This window comes from Apodemus sylvaticus, chromosome 21 (genome assembly GCF_947179515.1).
Source record: "Apodemus sylvaticus chromosome 21, mApoSyl1.1, whole genome shotgun sequence".
Taxonomy (NCBI): Eukaryota; Metazoa; Chordata; class Mammalia; order Rodentia; family Muridae; genus Apodemus; species Apodemus sylvaticus.
In genome coordinates this window covers 35,337,493-35,350,361 of record NC_067492.1, presented here as the reverse complement: position 1 = coordinate 35,350,361, position 12,869 = coordinate 35,337,493, and the positions used below count along the sequence as shown (strand labels likewise).

At 56.2% G+C, this 12,869-nt stretch overlaps 1 protein-coding gene across 4 annotated transcripts in view; it reads right to left on the bottom strand.

Annotated features, from left to right (window-relative positions):
• Nucleotides 1–513: 513 nt before the first annotated feature.
• Nucleotides 514–12,869, bottom strand: part of Kifc3 (kinesin family member C3) — a 35,652-nt gene continuing 23,296 nt past the window's right edge. For all 4 annotated transcript variants that reach the window (XM_052167374.1, XM_052167376.1, XM_052167373.1 and 1 more), the window contains 17 exons: nt 11,056–11,121; nt 10,487–10,630; nt 10,149–10,388; nt 9,564–9,737; nt 8,946–9,093; nt 8,738–8,868; nt 7,754–7,865; nt 6,832–7,013; nt 6,140–6,244; nt 4,541–4,671; nt 4,034–4,157; nt 3,317–3,446; nt 2,999–3,228; nt 2,652–2,786; nt 2,122–2,230; nt 1,346–1,372; nt 514–1,150 (listed from right to left, as the gene is read on the bottom strand). In XM_052167374.1, coding sequence (XP_052023334.1) covers nt 1,368–1,372; nt 2,122–2,230; nt 2,652–2,786; nt 2,999–3,228; nt 3,317–3,446; nt 4,034–4,157; nt 4,541–4,671; nt 6,140–6,244; nt 6,832–7,013; nt 7,754–7,865; nt 8,738–8,868; nt 8,946–9,093; nt 9,564–9,737; nt 10,149–10,388; nt 10,487–10,630; nt 11,056–11,121 — 2,166 coding nt within the window. In that variant the 3' untranslated portion in view covers nt 514–1,150; nt 1,346–1,367. The remainder of the gene's footprint in view (nt 1,151–1,345; nt 1,373–2,121; nt 2,231–2,651; nt 2,787–2,998; nt 3,229–3,316; nt 3,447–4,033; nt 4,158–4,540; nt 4,672–6,139; nt 6,245–6,831; nt 7,014–7,753; nt 7,866–8,737; nt 8,869–8,945; nt 9,094–9,563; nt 9,738–10,148; nt 10,389–10,486; nt 10,631–11,055; nt 11,122–12,869) is intronic.

Genomic DNA, 12,869 nt, shown 5'->3' with positions numbered 1-12,869 from the left:
AAGAGCCTGTCATCACCCTTCCTCTGACCTCTGGATGCCACCAGAGACTAGACCACAATGGTTGCGTGACCTTGGAAGTCTCTAGAATGGTTTTCACAGCCCACAGGAAACTACCTCTGTACTTGCTGGCTAAATGAGAGCTAGCCTCTGCCCTCCAGGGCTGGGACCAGGCACAAAGGCATCTGTAGAGGTCCTTGCTAGGGTCACCACAGGTTACAGTCCAGCCTGGCAGGGAAGGCCGGGACGGCACGGGATGAGCAGTGCAGCCGGCAAGCCTGACAGCTCTTTGAAGCCTAGTTTTCCTTCTGTAACATGAAGTCATACTGCGACAGGATGGGGTGCTTCATAGGGGAGACCAAAATGATAGAAAAGGCATGGGGGGGACACATTGTCTTCAGTGGTAATGTCTGGAGTCTGCACGGTCAGCCAGCAATGGGGAGCAGCGGGGTATGCAGTGTTTACTCTCTGAGGTCTAGCCACAGGGACTCCCAGGACCAATGATTCAGATAATGCTTGTGTAAAAAGACATTCATTTTAATAAGTAAAAATGGCTAAGCTTCCAAAAGTTCTTAAATAGGATTTGGGGAGAGGAACATGTTGAGAATCAGGGGGCAGGGAGAGTGCCTGGTGTCAGGCAGATGACCAGGACCCAGCCCTTCCACACCGGCCTCTGCCAGCCATAAATATCGCCCAGACCCCGACAGGGTAAGGACTTCTATATACACCTAGGAACATTATATACATGCCCTGTGAGGGCACCCTCCTCAGGAGGGGAGAGATATGCTCTTGCTCTCCCCACCCCTCACCTGTTTCCTCAAGGTTTCTCTAGAAACCTTTCTCTAGTAGAGAACACCCCAGTCCAAGGGCCAGGTGGGGAGAGGGCCCACCCTCCCTGCAAGGGCTAGACTCCCAAGCCCTTGGCCTACCACCAGGCAGAGTACCATCCCTGCCCTTCCAGAAGCCCCATGCTTGGGTGCCCAGAGCCACACAGAGACTCGCTTCCTTCTGAGCATGTTTCTCATCTCTGAGGAGAGGCAGGGCGGGAGACCTGCATCTCCTGCATTCATGGTGGGTGTTATAGCTGGTAGCCAGGCCACAGGTCCAGGCCTGGCAGCGTGACATCCTCACACAGGCACTGGCCTCAACTTCCCTGAAAAGGTAGAAAAGGAGCTCTCAGCCTCTTGCCTCAGGAGGCATGCCCACAGCAGATGCAGAGCAGGCCAGCGGAAGCACATGGACAGCGGGCAGCGGAAGACAGGACCAGCTCTGTACGAGAGCCCTGGTAGAGCCCTGAACCAACAGCGGGCAGCAGGCGGGCAGCCCCAGGCCGCTGACCCCCACTTACCTGGAGACTGCAGCCCCAGCTGTCAGGCTGAAATCAAAGTGATAGACGTCTCACTTGGGGAGGGGGAGGGATTGGCCTGCTGCCACCACCCCCATTGGACCCAGGGAGGGACCAGGCTCAACTGAGGAGGCAGGAATCTCAGGTCACAGCCCTGTGGCCAGGCCCTCTTAACTGCTTTGTGGGAGGTGGGTAGAATCAGGTAGCGGAGGAGCCCCACCAAGGTCTCACTGTGGGCCTCACGTCAGTGCACATGCTATGAGCTTCCAGGTCCTTTGTCACTCTTTCAGGGACTTAGTAAGAGTTCTACTTCCTGACTCCTGCCCAGGGCAGGCAAGGGAAGGAGACGAGTTCTAAACATGGTTTTAGGGAATCAAGGACGGAACCCAGGCCTGTTATGCGCTCAGCAAGCAGCTTCCTTTGTGGGGTACAGTCTCCTTATACATTAGCCTGGAACTCGCTGTGTAAACCATGCTAGCCCAGAACTTGCCCTTCTGCCTCTGCCTCCCAACTGCTAGGGGCACAGGGCACAAACGATCATGCCCAACTACCTTTTTCAGATTCCCTTTGGAGACTGTATTGACCAGGCTGGCCTCAAACCTCCAATGCTCTTGTGTCAGCCTCCCGAGTAGTTTGTAGCTGAGATTACAGGTTGAAGCCACTAGGCCTGGCTCCTAAGCTGTCTCCTCCCTTTTTATAAAACAGCTTATCCTTAGCTAGGAAAGGACAACCTGACTCCCTCCTGCCCTCCCTCCCAGTCCACTCCTAGACAGGCTTACCTGACGGCTGCAGTTTCCTTCGGATGGAGCCTGGGCGGCTGCTGGTCCCGGAACCAGGGGCAGAATGTGCTCGCGCTGTCGGCTGTGGTGTCTGGCAAGCCGGCTCCCACTGTGAGCAGAGATGGCAGTGGGTGCAGAAGCCAAGGCTGCCCTGGCTTATCTCCATCCACTGTGCGTCCCTTCTTCCCTGACAGTGTTTGCTCATCTACAGAGGGGACTAATGACACTGCTGCCTTGAGAAGTCACAGGATGGGAGTTAAACATTATCTACAATTTAAAATTGGCACCTGCTGCCCCTGCCCCCAGACAAAGATGGCTGAAGGGGTCACAGATAGTGGCATATGCCCTTAATCTCAGCAGTCAGATCTCCTGAGTTTGAGGCTAGCCTGGTCTCCAAAGCAAGTTGTAGGCCAGTCAGTGAGATATAGTGAGACCCTGTCTCAGGAAAACAAAAGCACCACTGAGCTCTCGTCCCATCCACCTTTGCGGCAGCTCCCTCTCCCCTTCCTCCCCCACCTCACCCCCAGTACCTCCAAGTGCTCCTGGCTTGACCAGGAACTCAGCTCTGTGCGACGGGACCCAGGGCCCAGCTCCACAGAGCGAACCCTCTCCGCAAATTTGAGGGAGTACAGAGTCTCGCTGGTGTTCTTCTCCACTGGGGACACCTAGGAACAGAGAGCTCAGGTCCGACCCATGGCAACTGGCTGCCCCCATGGTACAGCACAGGAGGTGGCAGCATGGTCACCAGAGGGTGCTTCTGGTCAGGGGAGTCCACTGTGGGCAGAGAACATGGGGAGGGACTTGTGTACTACATGAGGGAGGGGGTGGGGGGGAGCTGGCAGCCTGGGGAGACCCTTCCTGAACCCTGGGCCCTCACCTGTACCACCATGAGGGTCTTGCTGTCACCACTGAGTGAGTCCTGCAGCAGGTAAGTGAGTTTGGAATTGCGGAAGGGCACATGGCCCTGTCGAGACCGCAGGGCAGCAATGACGTCCCCCAGGGCGGACAGTGACCGGTTGATGTGTTGTGCCTCTCGCAGGCGGTTGCCTTCAGCTCCCGACTTGCCCACACGCTCTGAGCCAGCCAGGTCCACCAGGTTCAGCTTCCCTGCAGGCAAGGCAAAGGGCAGGTCAGCGCCGCCCGAAGGATACTGACGGAGGGCTTGACCAGAATGGCCAGTGTGCATCTGTCTCACCCGTGGTGCGGAGGCCTGTGCTGCAGTCCACGCCTCTCACTGTCACAATGAGCAGAGCGTGGGAGCGCGAGCTATGTTCGTTCAGGTTGGTGAACTCGGTGGTGCGGTTGTTGTAGCCAAACTCAAACACCTGGGGGCAAAGGCAGGAGGTTCCCTTGGGACAGGTAATGCTACCCTGTGTGCTTTACCTGAGTACTTGTTTCTTTGAAGCTTTTGGTATTGTTTGGTTTTAGGCGGAGGCAAGGTCACACTGTGTAGCTCAGAGATCTGCCTGCTGTGCCTCTCAAATGCTGGGAGAAAACTGTGCACAGCGTCATAGCTTACTATATTTTTATTTTTAAGTTTTTGTCTTGAGATCAGGTCTCACTGTCTAGCCTTGTCTGCCCTGGCACTCACTATGTAGAGTGGACAGATCTCGGAGATCCACCTGCCTCTGCCCGAGTGCTGCCATTAAAGCTGTGTACACTGGGCCACATCAAAGTTTGAGACAGGGTCTTGCTAGGTAGTCAGACTGGCTTCACATTCACAACCCTCCTGACTTAGCTTTGCAGGTGTAGGAGTCAGGCTCCTTTCAGGTGAGGAGACAGGCTTGCAAGGCCCGGGGAGCTCACCCAAGCTGCACAGTCAGGTGGTGCCGAGCCCACCCTGGAGCCCAATTCTGTCTCCCAGAGCAGTGTTGCTGGGCGGGGCCTCCAGCCTGTCCCCAGGACTCCTTACCTTGTTGATGTCATCCACACTCTGCACCTGGAACTCAGTCAGCCCTGGCACATACAGCTGCCCGCTGCCATCCGGGCACAGTCGGATCTCCAACTTCTCCTGAGGCTCTTTCCCCAGCAGGTCCCTGGAGAGGCAAGCGAGACATTATTCCTCCCCTCCCACTCTGGCCTCTGCTTGCCCTGCACCGGATCCCTAGTCTGGAATCTGCCCCTGCACCAATCTTGGACCACAGGGTTGCTGGCCTCTCCTCTCCATCCAGTGTCTCCCTTGCACTCAGAAATGGGGAAACATTTCCACAGAAGTCCTAAGGATCACACAGCCCCGACTGGGTAGGGGGCCCAACCCTACCCAGTACAGTGCAGCCCACAACACGGAAAGGAATCCCAGATAAAAGAGGAGGACTGACCTAAATTTGGGCAGATCCTTTTCCCAGCCTCATCTAGAACTTAAGACTTGGAGACCAGAAAGCCCCACCACCGGCACTGCTGAGCTCTGGCCCAGGCCCACCTGAGGACTTCGTTGTAAATCTCAGCTGCGCTGACGGTGATGTTGTACTGCCAGTCAGATGCCTTCTCCTGCACCTCCGAGAAGAGCAGCTGCAGGGCCCGCTGGTTAATGCCTGGGTTCTCGGGGGTCCCCTGTTGGTAAAGTAAAGGCCCGGTGGCCCCACAGATGCTCACACATCTTGTCACCCCATGTCTTCAGGTGCCCCTACAGGTTAGCCTCTTCTGCTACTGGTCTGTTCTCCAACTATAAGCAAGTTTCCCTGCCTTGTTAGTGAGCATGAAGGCTCTGGGCAAAGCGGACAGACTAACCGCGGAGCCCAGGGCTTACTACGGTCTCCTGGGCCCCCAGGAAGGGGCAGCTGAAATAAACAAGAGCCACCCACCGCCCACTGGGAGGCTCCCTGTCAGGGAGGCTGGAAGCCAGGCTCTGTGGGTGAAGTGCTTGAGGCTGGATGACATGGCCACCTTTCAGAAGAAATCTGGAGGCCACCTGAGTGGGCCCTAGACACCTTCCTCCACTTTGAAAGCACCTCCCTCATGCCATTCCTGGGTTAGGTCAGCTTCAAGTGTGCCAGGCACACTCCAAGGCCATGCAAGTCTGCCTGTCCTAAGTTCTACAGCAGCTCCCTCGGGGCCCCCCATGCTCCCACAGAGGCTTCTCCCAGGCCTCAGGTCCCGTTCCTGCTGGAGCCTCTCTCACCTTGCTCCTGGCCCTGGCCCCCCAACAGCCAGACGGGACCATGGCAGGCTGTTCAGTCATAGCGGGTCCCTCGGGCCTCAGTAGATTGCTCAGAGATGGACACTTGACCTCTCTACAGCCCAAGACAGCGCCAAGCACCACTATGCCCACCCCTTTCTAGCCCATCCGCCCTGCCCTGGTAGCCAGAACTGAGAGGATGGGGCTAGGGGGAGGGGCGTTAGGGGACAGTCACAACTGGTGCCTAGTGGCCTGCCCAGCAGGAAGTGACGAGTTCTTTTGTGCAAGCCCCCCCCCCCCCAATTCTATTTGGGGGAGTCCATGGTGGCCTCTAGTGAGTCAGAAAACTACTAACAAAGCAATACCCCACAGGGTTAAGAGTTTTCTATTTCTCTCTGTAGTCAGATTCTTCAACTCTGGGCTGGGAGTGTTGGCACACATTTTTAATCCAAGCACTCAGGAGGCAGAGGCAGGTGGATTTCTGAATTCAAGGTCAGCCTGACCAACAGAGCGAGTTCCAGGACAGCCAAGGCTACCTTAGACACCATGTGTCAAAACAAGAGCAAAACAAAATTCTTCTGCTCCAGTGCCCCATCCTTACAGGGCCTCTCCTCATTCATCCCAATATTGAGCATAGTCTGAGGCGGCCACAGAAAAGCGCAGGGCGAAGGCCTGGCCTCTGACCTAGGCCAAGAGTCCTCTGACAGTCTGCCCCTACCTCCTGAGACACGTAAGCCTAAGGAGCAGGCTCCTGGGAAGAGCTTATCGTTTTGAAGGCTTGGTCCTTTGGAACCAGTGCAAGGAACAGCAGCGCAGCGTGGTTATGAGCATACACTGTGCAAACCCAAAATTCACGGAAGGAAGTTAGGCCCCTAAGTCCCTCCCCGCTGGGCTAACACCTACCTCCATTGTATATGTCTTGCCCGCACCTGTCTGGCCGTAAGCAAAGATACAGACATTGAAGCCATCGATGCAGGAGGTAATGAGGGCCTGCACCTCCTGAAACACCTGGGGAGACATGGGGCAGGGACAAGGGTTCCAGTGCTGCTGGCCTGGGAGGACCCCACAGCTCCAGCTTCAGTCACCTCCGGGCTAATCCCCCATCCATGAGGACCACTATCACCAGCACAGAGGCTAGGACCCAATCCTAGCTTGTTCATCCTCGGGGAAAGCTTGATGAAACCAAGGCACAGAGAGGACAATATGCGCCTAGCTCACTCTCTGGGCCTTCGTGACCCCCATGGTGTTCATGTTGCCTAGCCTTGGCTCCAAGGATTCAGGGAAATGGAGGGTTCAAGAAAGTTCCATGGGACTGTTAGAGGAAAGGAACTGAGGGCAGGGAGGCCAGCCTCCAGGCCTACTGGCAGATGAGTGAGGCCTTGGGGTGGGAGAAGCCGTGGGGTGGGCAGGCTCTGTGTGATCTCCCTCCCTAAGGCCACCCTCTTCTGTCTTCTGGGTGGAAGAAGAGTGACCCATGATCCTCCACTCTTAGGTTATCTTTTCCCCACCTAGCCTTGACCCTTGTCCTGTCTGTCCTTCCCTCTGCCGCTCCGTCCATGTCCCTACAAATACCCTGTTCGTGAAGCCACACTCACATCCTGCTGGGAAGCCCACGGAGAGAAGACCTTGTCCAGCTCGAAGGACACAGGCTTGCCCTTGTGCAGCAGGTGGATGATGGAGTCGTCGTCAGGGTCAAAGGTCACAGCATTGGCTGCCTCGGGGCCTTCCCCATCCTCCTTGGTGACTGGCCGGACTCGGGCAATCACCCGGATGTTTCCTAGATTGGTTGATAGAGAGATGGGGTGGGTCGATGCCGGACTGCAATCCCAGGCAGACCAATGGTCTTTCGTGCAGATGGGGGAGCAAGGGAGTGCCCGCCGCTCAGGCCGCTGTGTGAATTTACTCACTACATTTTCTTCCTGAGCAAAGTCAGGTGCTTTGCCTTGTGGCTAACAGTACAGTCGATCCTGGCAACACTCTCTGTGGACCTGCGTGTCCTCATCTATTCGAGAAGTTTGGACTCCATGAACCAAGGGATTTATTCTAGTAATCTAAGGGGCCTGGGCAATGCTGAGCAGGACTTGGGTACCAGATGGGCAAAACGGACAGCTCTGTGTGTGGTCCCAGCTCTGGCGATGGGGCACTGCTGGGGTTCTCTGGAGGACTGATGAGCACTGTCCCTTGTCCCAGCCACCATCAACATGGCAAGCGAGGGCTGTGGTCTGGGGATACAGTTAATTCCCCAGTGTCTGCAACAGTGGCTGGCACACAGCAGGTGCTCCTTAGGGCCCAGGGCAGACATCAGTGCCACCATTGCACAGTGCCCTTCCACATCCCCCAGGCCTGGGCAGAACCTACCATGGGCAAGGGGCTTTGACGATGATCAAGCACAAATCCAAGGTGGACCATATACTAGGAGTGTGTCTTTAAGCAAGTGTCCTGACTTGTGTGTGCCGCAGCAGCAGCAGCAGCAGCAGCAGCAGCAGCACAGCTCCGATCACAGCTGCAGACACTCACCCTTCAGCCGGACCAGCTCGTTATGGCATTTCTTGCGCAGCTGTAGTTCCCGGCGGTACTTGCGCAGCAGTTCCTGGTTGTTGCTGTTAACCTCCTCAATGGCCTGGCCAATCTGCGGAGCATGCGCAGTGCCATCAGAAGTCGGGCTCTGTCAGCTTCCCTTCACTGGGCCTGAGGCTGTTATTGTCCTCACCAGGCCGGGCTGAGTACCTGACAGCAGACCAGCCTTTCCCAATAATCCCTCTGAGGACGCATAGCCAGCGCCCTCGCTTTATAGATGAAGAAAGAGAGCTCTAGCCTGAGACTGAGCCTTGGCTACGGCGTGATTCAGCAGTCTCAAGTCTAACCTTTCCCGGGATGCTAGGAACAAGGACACATTCCCTCCATGGGGTTATGAGACATAGACTCTAACCCAAGAGTGAGGATGCTCAGAAAGACCTGGGTTCTTCACCACATCCGTGTATTACTGACATAGTTATTTAAAGAACTACTTTCTTTTCCCAAAATACAACCATCTCTGTAGAGCTGTCATATGAACTTGAGAAGCCAGCGGCTATAAAAGGCTCGGCCACAGGGGAGACACTTAGGAGTGGCTGGCCAGGTCTCATGTGGTGCAAGAACACCTTTTAAAACCAAAATGAGCACTGAGGGGTAAAGCATCGAGGAAGAGCATTTGCCCAGCAGGTGTGCCGCCCTGGGCTCAATCCCTGCATACCAAGGAAGAAAGCAAAGAGAGCCAGCCAGGCATGGTGGCAGATGCTAGTAATGGAGGCCGAGGCAGGAAAATACAGAATAGGGGTCAGCCTGTGCTAAAAGCCCTGTCTCAAATAAATATAAGGGTACCTGATAGATACAAGGGCACTGCGGCACAGATGGGAGCTCATGAGAGGACAGTGTGTGTATGTGTATTTGTCTGCCTTTTGGGAGTAAGGCAAGAGGTAGCTCTGAATGAAGGTGACTGGTCTCACCACTGGGCTGGCTCACCTCAGCTTTGACACTCCTGAGAGCCTCCTGCAGCAGCAAGGGGAAACCCCGCACCTGCCGCTTGAGCCCATTGTAATCATTGGTGAGGGTCCTCAGCGCGGGCTGCAGCGTCAGCAGGTTGGTCCTGACACCTAAGGGGGCAAGGGTGTTAGGTATCCGGGCTATGGGGCAGGGGTCTGGGGATGGGCGGGGCCAGCTTCCGGCTCACCTGCCAGGTTCTCGTGCACTGCCTTCATCTCCACCTGGGCCCGTGCAAAGGCCTCCTCAATGGCCCGGTTCTTATCCTCCTCCAAGGACTGCATCTCCTCCAGCATCTGCCCGTGCGCCCGCTCCAGCTCCGCCTCATACATGGCAATCTGGTGGCCAGGCCAGGAAGAGGTTCAGGGAGAGGGCGTGGAGTGAGAGAGGGAAAGGCAAGTGCGGGGGAGGGGCGGGGGGCTTGGACGTGATATGGCTGGCTGGCGTCGAGGGATGGAATGGCCTGCTTTCCTCCCTGCGGGGCTGTGAGTCTGTACAGCCATCACCTTCCCGTATTAGCCCCAGTTCCAACTGGTCTGTGCACATGACAGGTGACAGGCCACATGTCCCCAAGGTACCTATCTATGCTCAGCAGACTGGAGGGGGCAGGCAGGACAACCTGAGCGCACCTGTGGGCAAGCCAGGGACAGCCCCTTGAGATCATTTTCCTGTGTCCCCACTGTGAAGGGACTTCTGTGACCAGCTCATGTTATAGATGAGGAAACAGATTAACCCCACGGCCAGGAGAAAAGAGAAACTGAACCCCAATTCTTTCGGGTCCCCACCACAGCTGTCCTGGCCCGCACACCTGAGCCCGCAGCTGTACTGTCAGCTGGTGGGAGCTCTGCAGCTGCTGCTCCATCTCCTTCAGCACCTGCCGCTGCATGGCCACTTGCTCCTGCAGGTGCTGGTTCCGGGTCTGGGACTCGCTGAGGGCCTGCTTGGTCTTGGAAGACTCTACCTCCACTGTCTTGATGACATACTGCAGAGGGAGGGAGGGACAGGACAGAGCACCGTTAGAGGCAGCTGACCCACAGTGACGTCCCAGCGACCTCTAGGAGCTGAAAGATTCTGGCTCTGCAGACTGCCGGGCGCCTGCTAGAATCTTCTAAAAGGGAAGTCTGCAGAAGCCTGACTGAGCCCAGGCTGGGCACAAACTGACCAGGAGGATAAAGACAACAGTAGGTGCACCTGTGCCCGGCATACAACCAGCCACCTTCTCACAGAGCCTGCCCTGGCACGAGTGAGGAAGGAACCAACTAAAGAACAAGATGGGAAAGAGTCCTTTAGCTATGCACACCCAGTCAGTCAGTGGGACGAGGCCCTTTTAGGGGCAAGCCCTGCCCTGGGCCCAAGATTCCTTCAGAGCAGTACAAGCTATCTGGCCACTCACCTTAACAGGTGGGGACTGGGCCCTCAGGCTGGCGATAGTCTCATGGCTGTCACGCAGGCGCCGGCTGAGCCTCTCCTCCTCCTGTGCTTTCTCGGCCAGACAGTCCTTGAGACGCAGCTCCACCTCTGCCAGCCGGTCCGTTTTCTGCTGCACCTCCAGGTTCAGCTCTGACAGCATGCCTTTGTTCTCAGCCACTTCCAACTGCAGCTGGGACAGCTTGTCCCGGAGCTGGGTGCTCTCCTGCGGACAGTCAGGGCAGCCAGGTGGGAACAGGGCCACGCCGAGCAGCGGAGCCCACAGGCCCGGCCAGCCGGGGTGGAGGTGGCCTCCCAGCCCACCTGGCTGTGCTCGCAACCCTCGCAGGGCGCCGCCGGCTGGGCCCGAAGCTCCTGCAGCTCCACCTCACAGCGCCTCAGCTCCTGCCTCAGCTGCTCATTCTCCACCATCAGTCTGTCCCGGTGCTTTTCCACGTCGGTGCCTCCCTGTGGAGAGCCGGGGCCCAGAGGAGGCATGAGCAAGGTCACACCGGGAGATGAGAACGGAAGAGGGAAAGAGAAATCGGGAAATCAGGCAAAGTAAGAGGCCAGGGCTCAAAGAAGCCAAAAGAAAGGAAAGGAGGAAGCCCCAGGGCAGGCTCACTTCCGCTTGCCCAGCCCCTCTCAGTCTATTTTCCTTGGTGTGAAAGTCACACAAAGTCAAATTTATGCACAGAGTTCACACTCCTCTTTGACGTCAGCAAATGAGATCCAACCCCCTGCTCTGCGGTGTGAAGTGACACGTCTGAGACAAGACAGCATAAGCCCAGGTAGGGCATGGGTGCTCAGAGAAAGCCACATCCTGAGGTGGAACGGTGACCACGGCTTGACAACCACCCCTCCTCCCCTCAGGAAGGCCCCGGGGTCCTCACCAGTTCTGATCGCAGTCGGCTCACTTCCTGGGCCTGGCTAATGAGCTTTTCCTTTAGATTCTCCACCTGTGGGCACAGATCCAGGTCCTTACCCCACCGGCCCACACCCAGGCCTCCTGCCCAGCTCCAGTGATAGCCAGCGCAGCCCCTCTGATCCCAGGACTTCAGGTTTCCATGTTCGAGCAGCAGGCTATACTGGGAACTCTGGTAAGCGAGCCTGTTTCCTGCAAGAATGTGCCAGCTGAGGCTCTGCAGCAAGGCCTGGAGAGGTAATCTTGGGAAACTCAGGACGCTCACTAGCACAGCCCGCTTCTGAAGCCTTAGCACAGCCCCCTTCTGAAGCCCTAGCACAGGTCCCTTCTGAAACCCTGGGTCTGCCTTTTTTAAATTTATATTAGCGCACTGTAACTGCCTTCAGACACACCAGAAGAGGGCAGCAGATCCCACCACAGATGGTTGTGAGCTACCATGCCGGTGCTGGATTGCTGGGACTCCGGGCCTCTGAAAGAGCAGCCAGTGCTCTCAACCGCTAAGCCACCTCTCCAGCATTTTTTTTCCCCTCAAGACAAGGTTTCTCTGTGTAGCCCTGGCTATCCTGGAACTATCTGTAGATGAGGCTGTCCTCACTCAGAGATCTGCCTGCTTCTGCCTCTCGAGTGCTGGGATTTGTGGTATCCAGCTAAGGCAGTGCCGCCACCACCACCTAACTAAAAATGTTTCGTATTCTCCTGTTTTAAGAGGACTCTGAAGTTACATCAACAGTTGCGGCGCCTGAGCTCAGCCTTGCCGAGGCCCCAGCACTTTCCCCCTTGAGCAGTGTCTAGTGAGTCAGCCTGTGGGGCTGTGCCTTCTGCAGCCAGGCCATGTCCAGAACCTTGGGGAACTGTGATGTGACCAGCAAGGGGGAAGTGAGCACAGGCAGACAATGTATTCAGTGCAGGGAGACCTCGGTGCTGACAAGGCCTTGGGTCAAAGCCCTAGCCCTTCCTTGTAGCTGCCCCCAGCAGGCCTGCTATCCCAGACCCTGAGCCGTTAGCCTGCCCTGGGAGCCCTCTTCGGGGAACAAGCTTAGCAGACAAGAGCCCTTGCAGCAGCATTTGCAGAGCACGTTGGGTTTCCCCTGAGAATATTCTAGATTGACTGTAGCTCCCTGGAGAAGGTGGGTTGAGAGGCACAGATTTATATATGCTGGCCACAAAAGGTTACTAATAGAGGTAAAGGGGAATACTGCTTCCAGGAACTAGGCAAATAAGGCTGATGACTATACCCCCACCCAAGACATGCACCAAATTGATGCCTAAGGGCCACCCAAAGAAGCATCTACGATGGGGTCTCCATGGGCCACAGCCTGACGGGCCCTCATACCCAGTACCACGAGATTTGTCTCACAAGATAGGCTAATGCAGGGCATGGAGTACATGCCTTTAATCCCAACAGAGGCAGGCATATTTCTCTGTAAGTTTTGAGGCCAGTCTGGTCTACCTGGCAAATTTCAGGCAAGCCAGGGGTACATAGTAAGACCCTGTCTCAAAGAGGCCGGTGGGTGTGGCCTGGGTATTTGGATGTATAAAATCACAGATGAGACAAGACTCTTGGTAGCATGTTATTGTCCCCAGGTATGCAGAGAGTGTCTAGCTTGACAGGCTAGCTTCTCTGGTCAAGCCAGAAGGAAGAGCACCTCCTGACTTGACCACAGATCTTTTTCTACCTCTGCTGCAGACTCAGGAGGCCAGTGCAGGTCAACTCTCAGTGGCCTGAGCCTCCATCGAGAAACAGCAAGGCAGTCAGCCTGCCAACACCTCCAGGGGACAAAC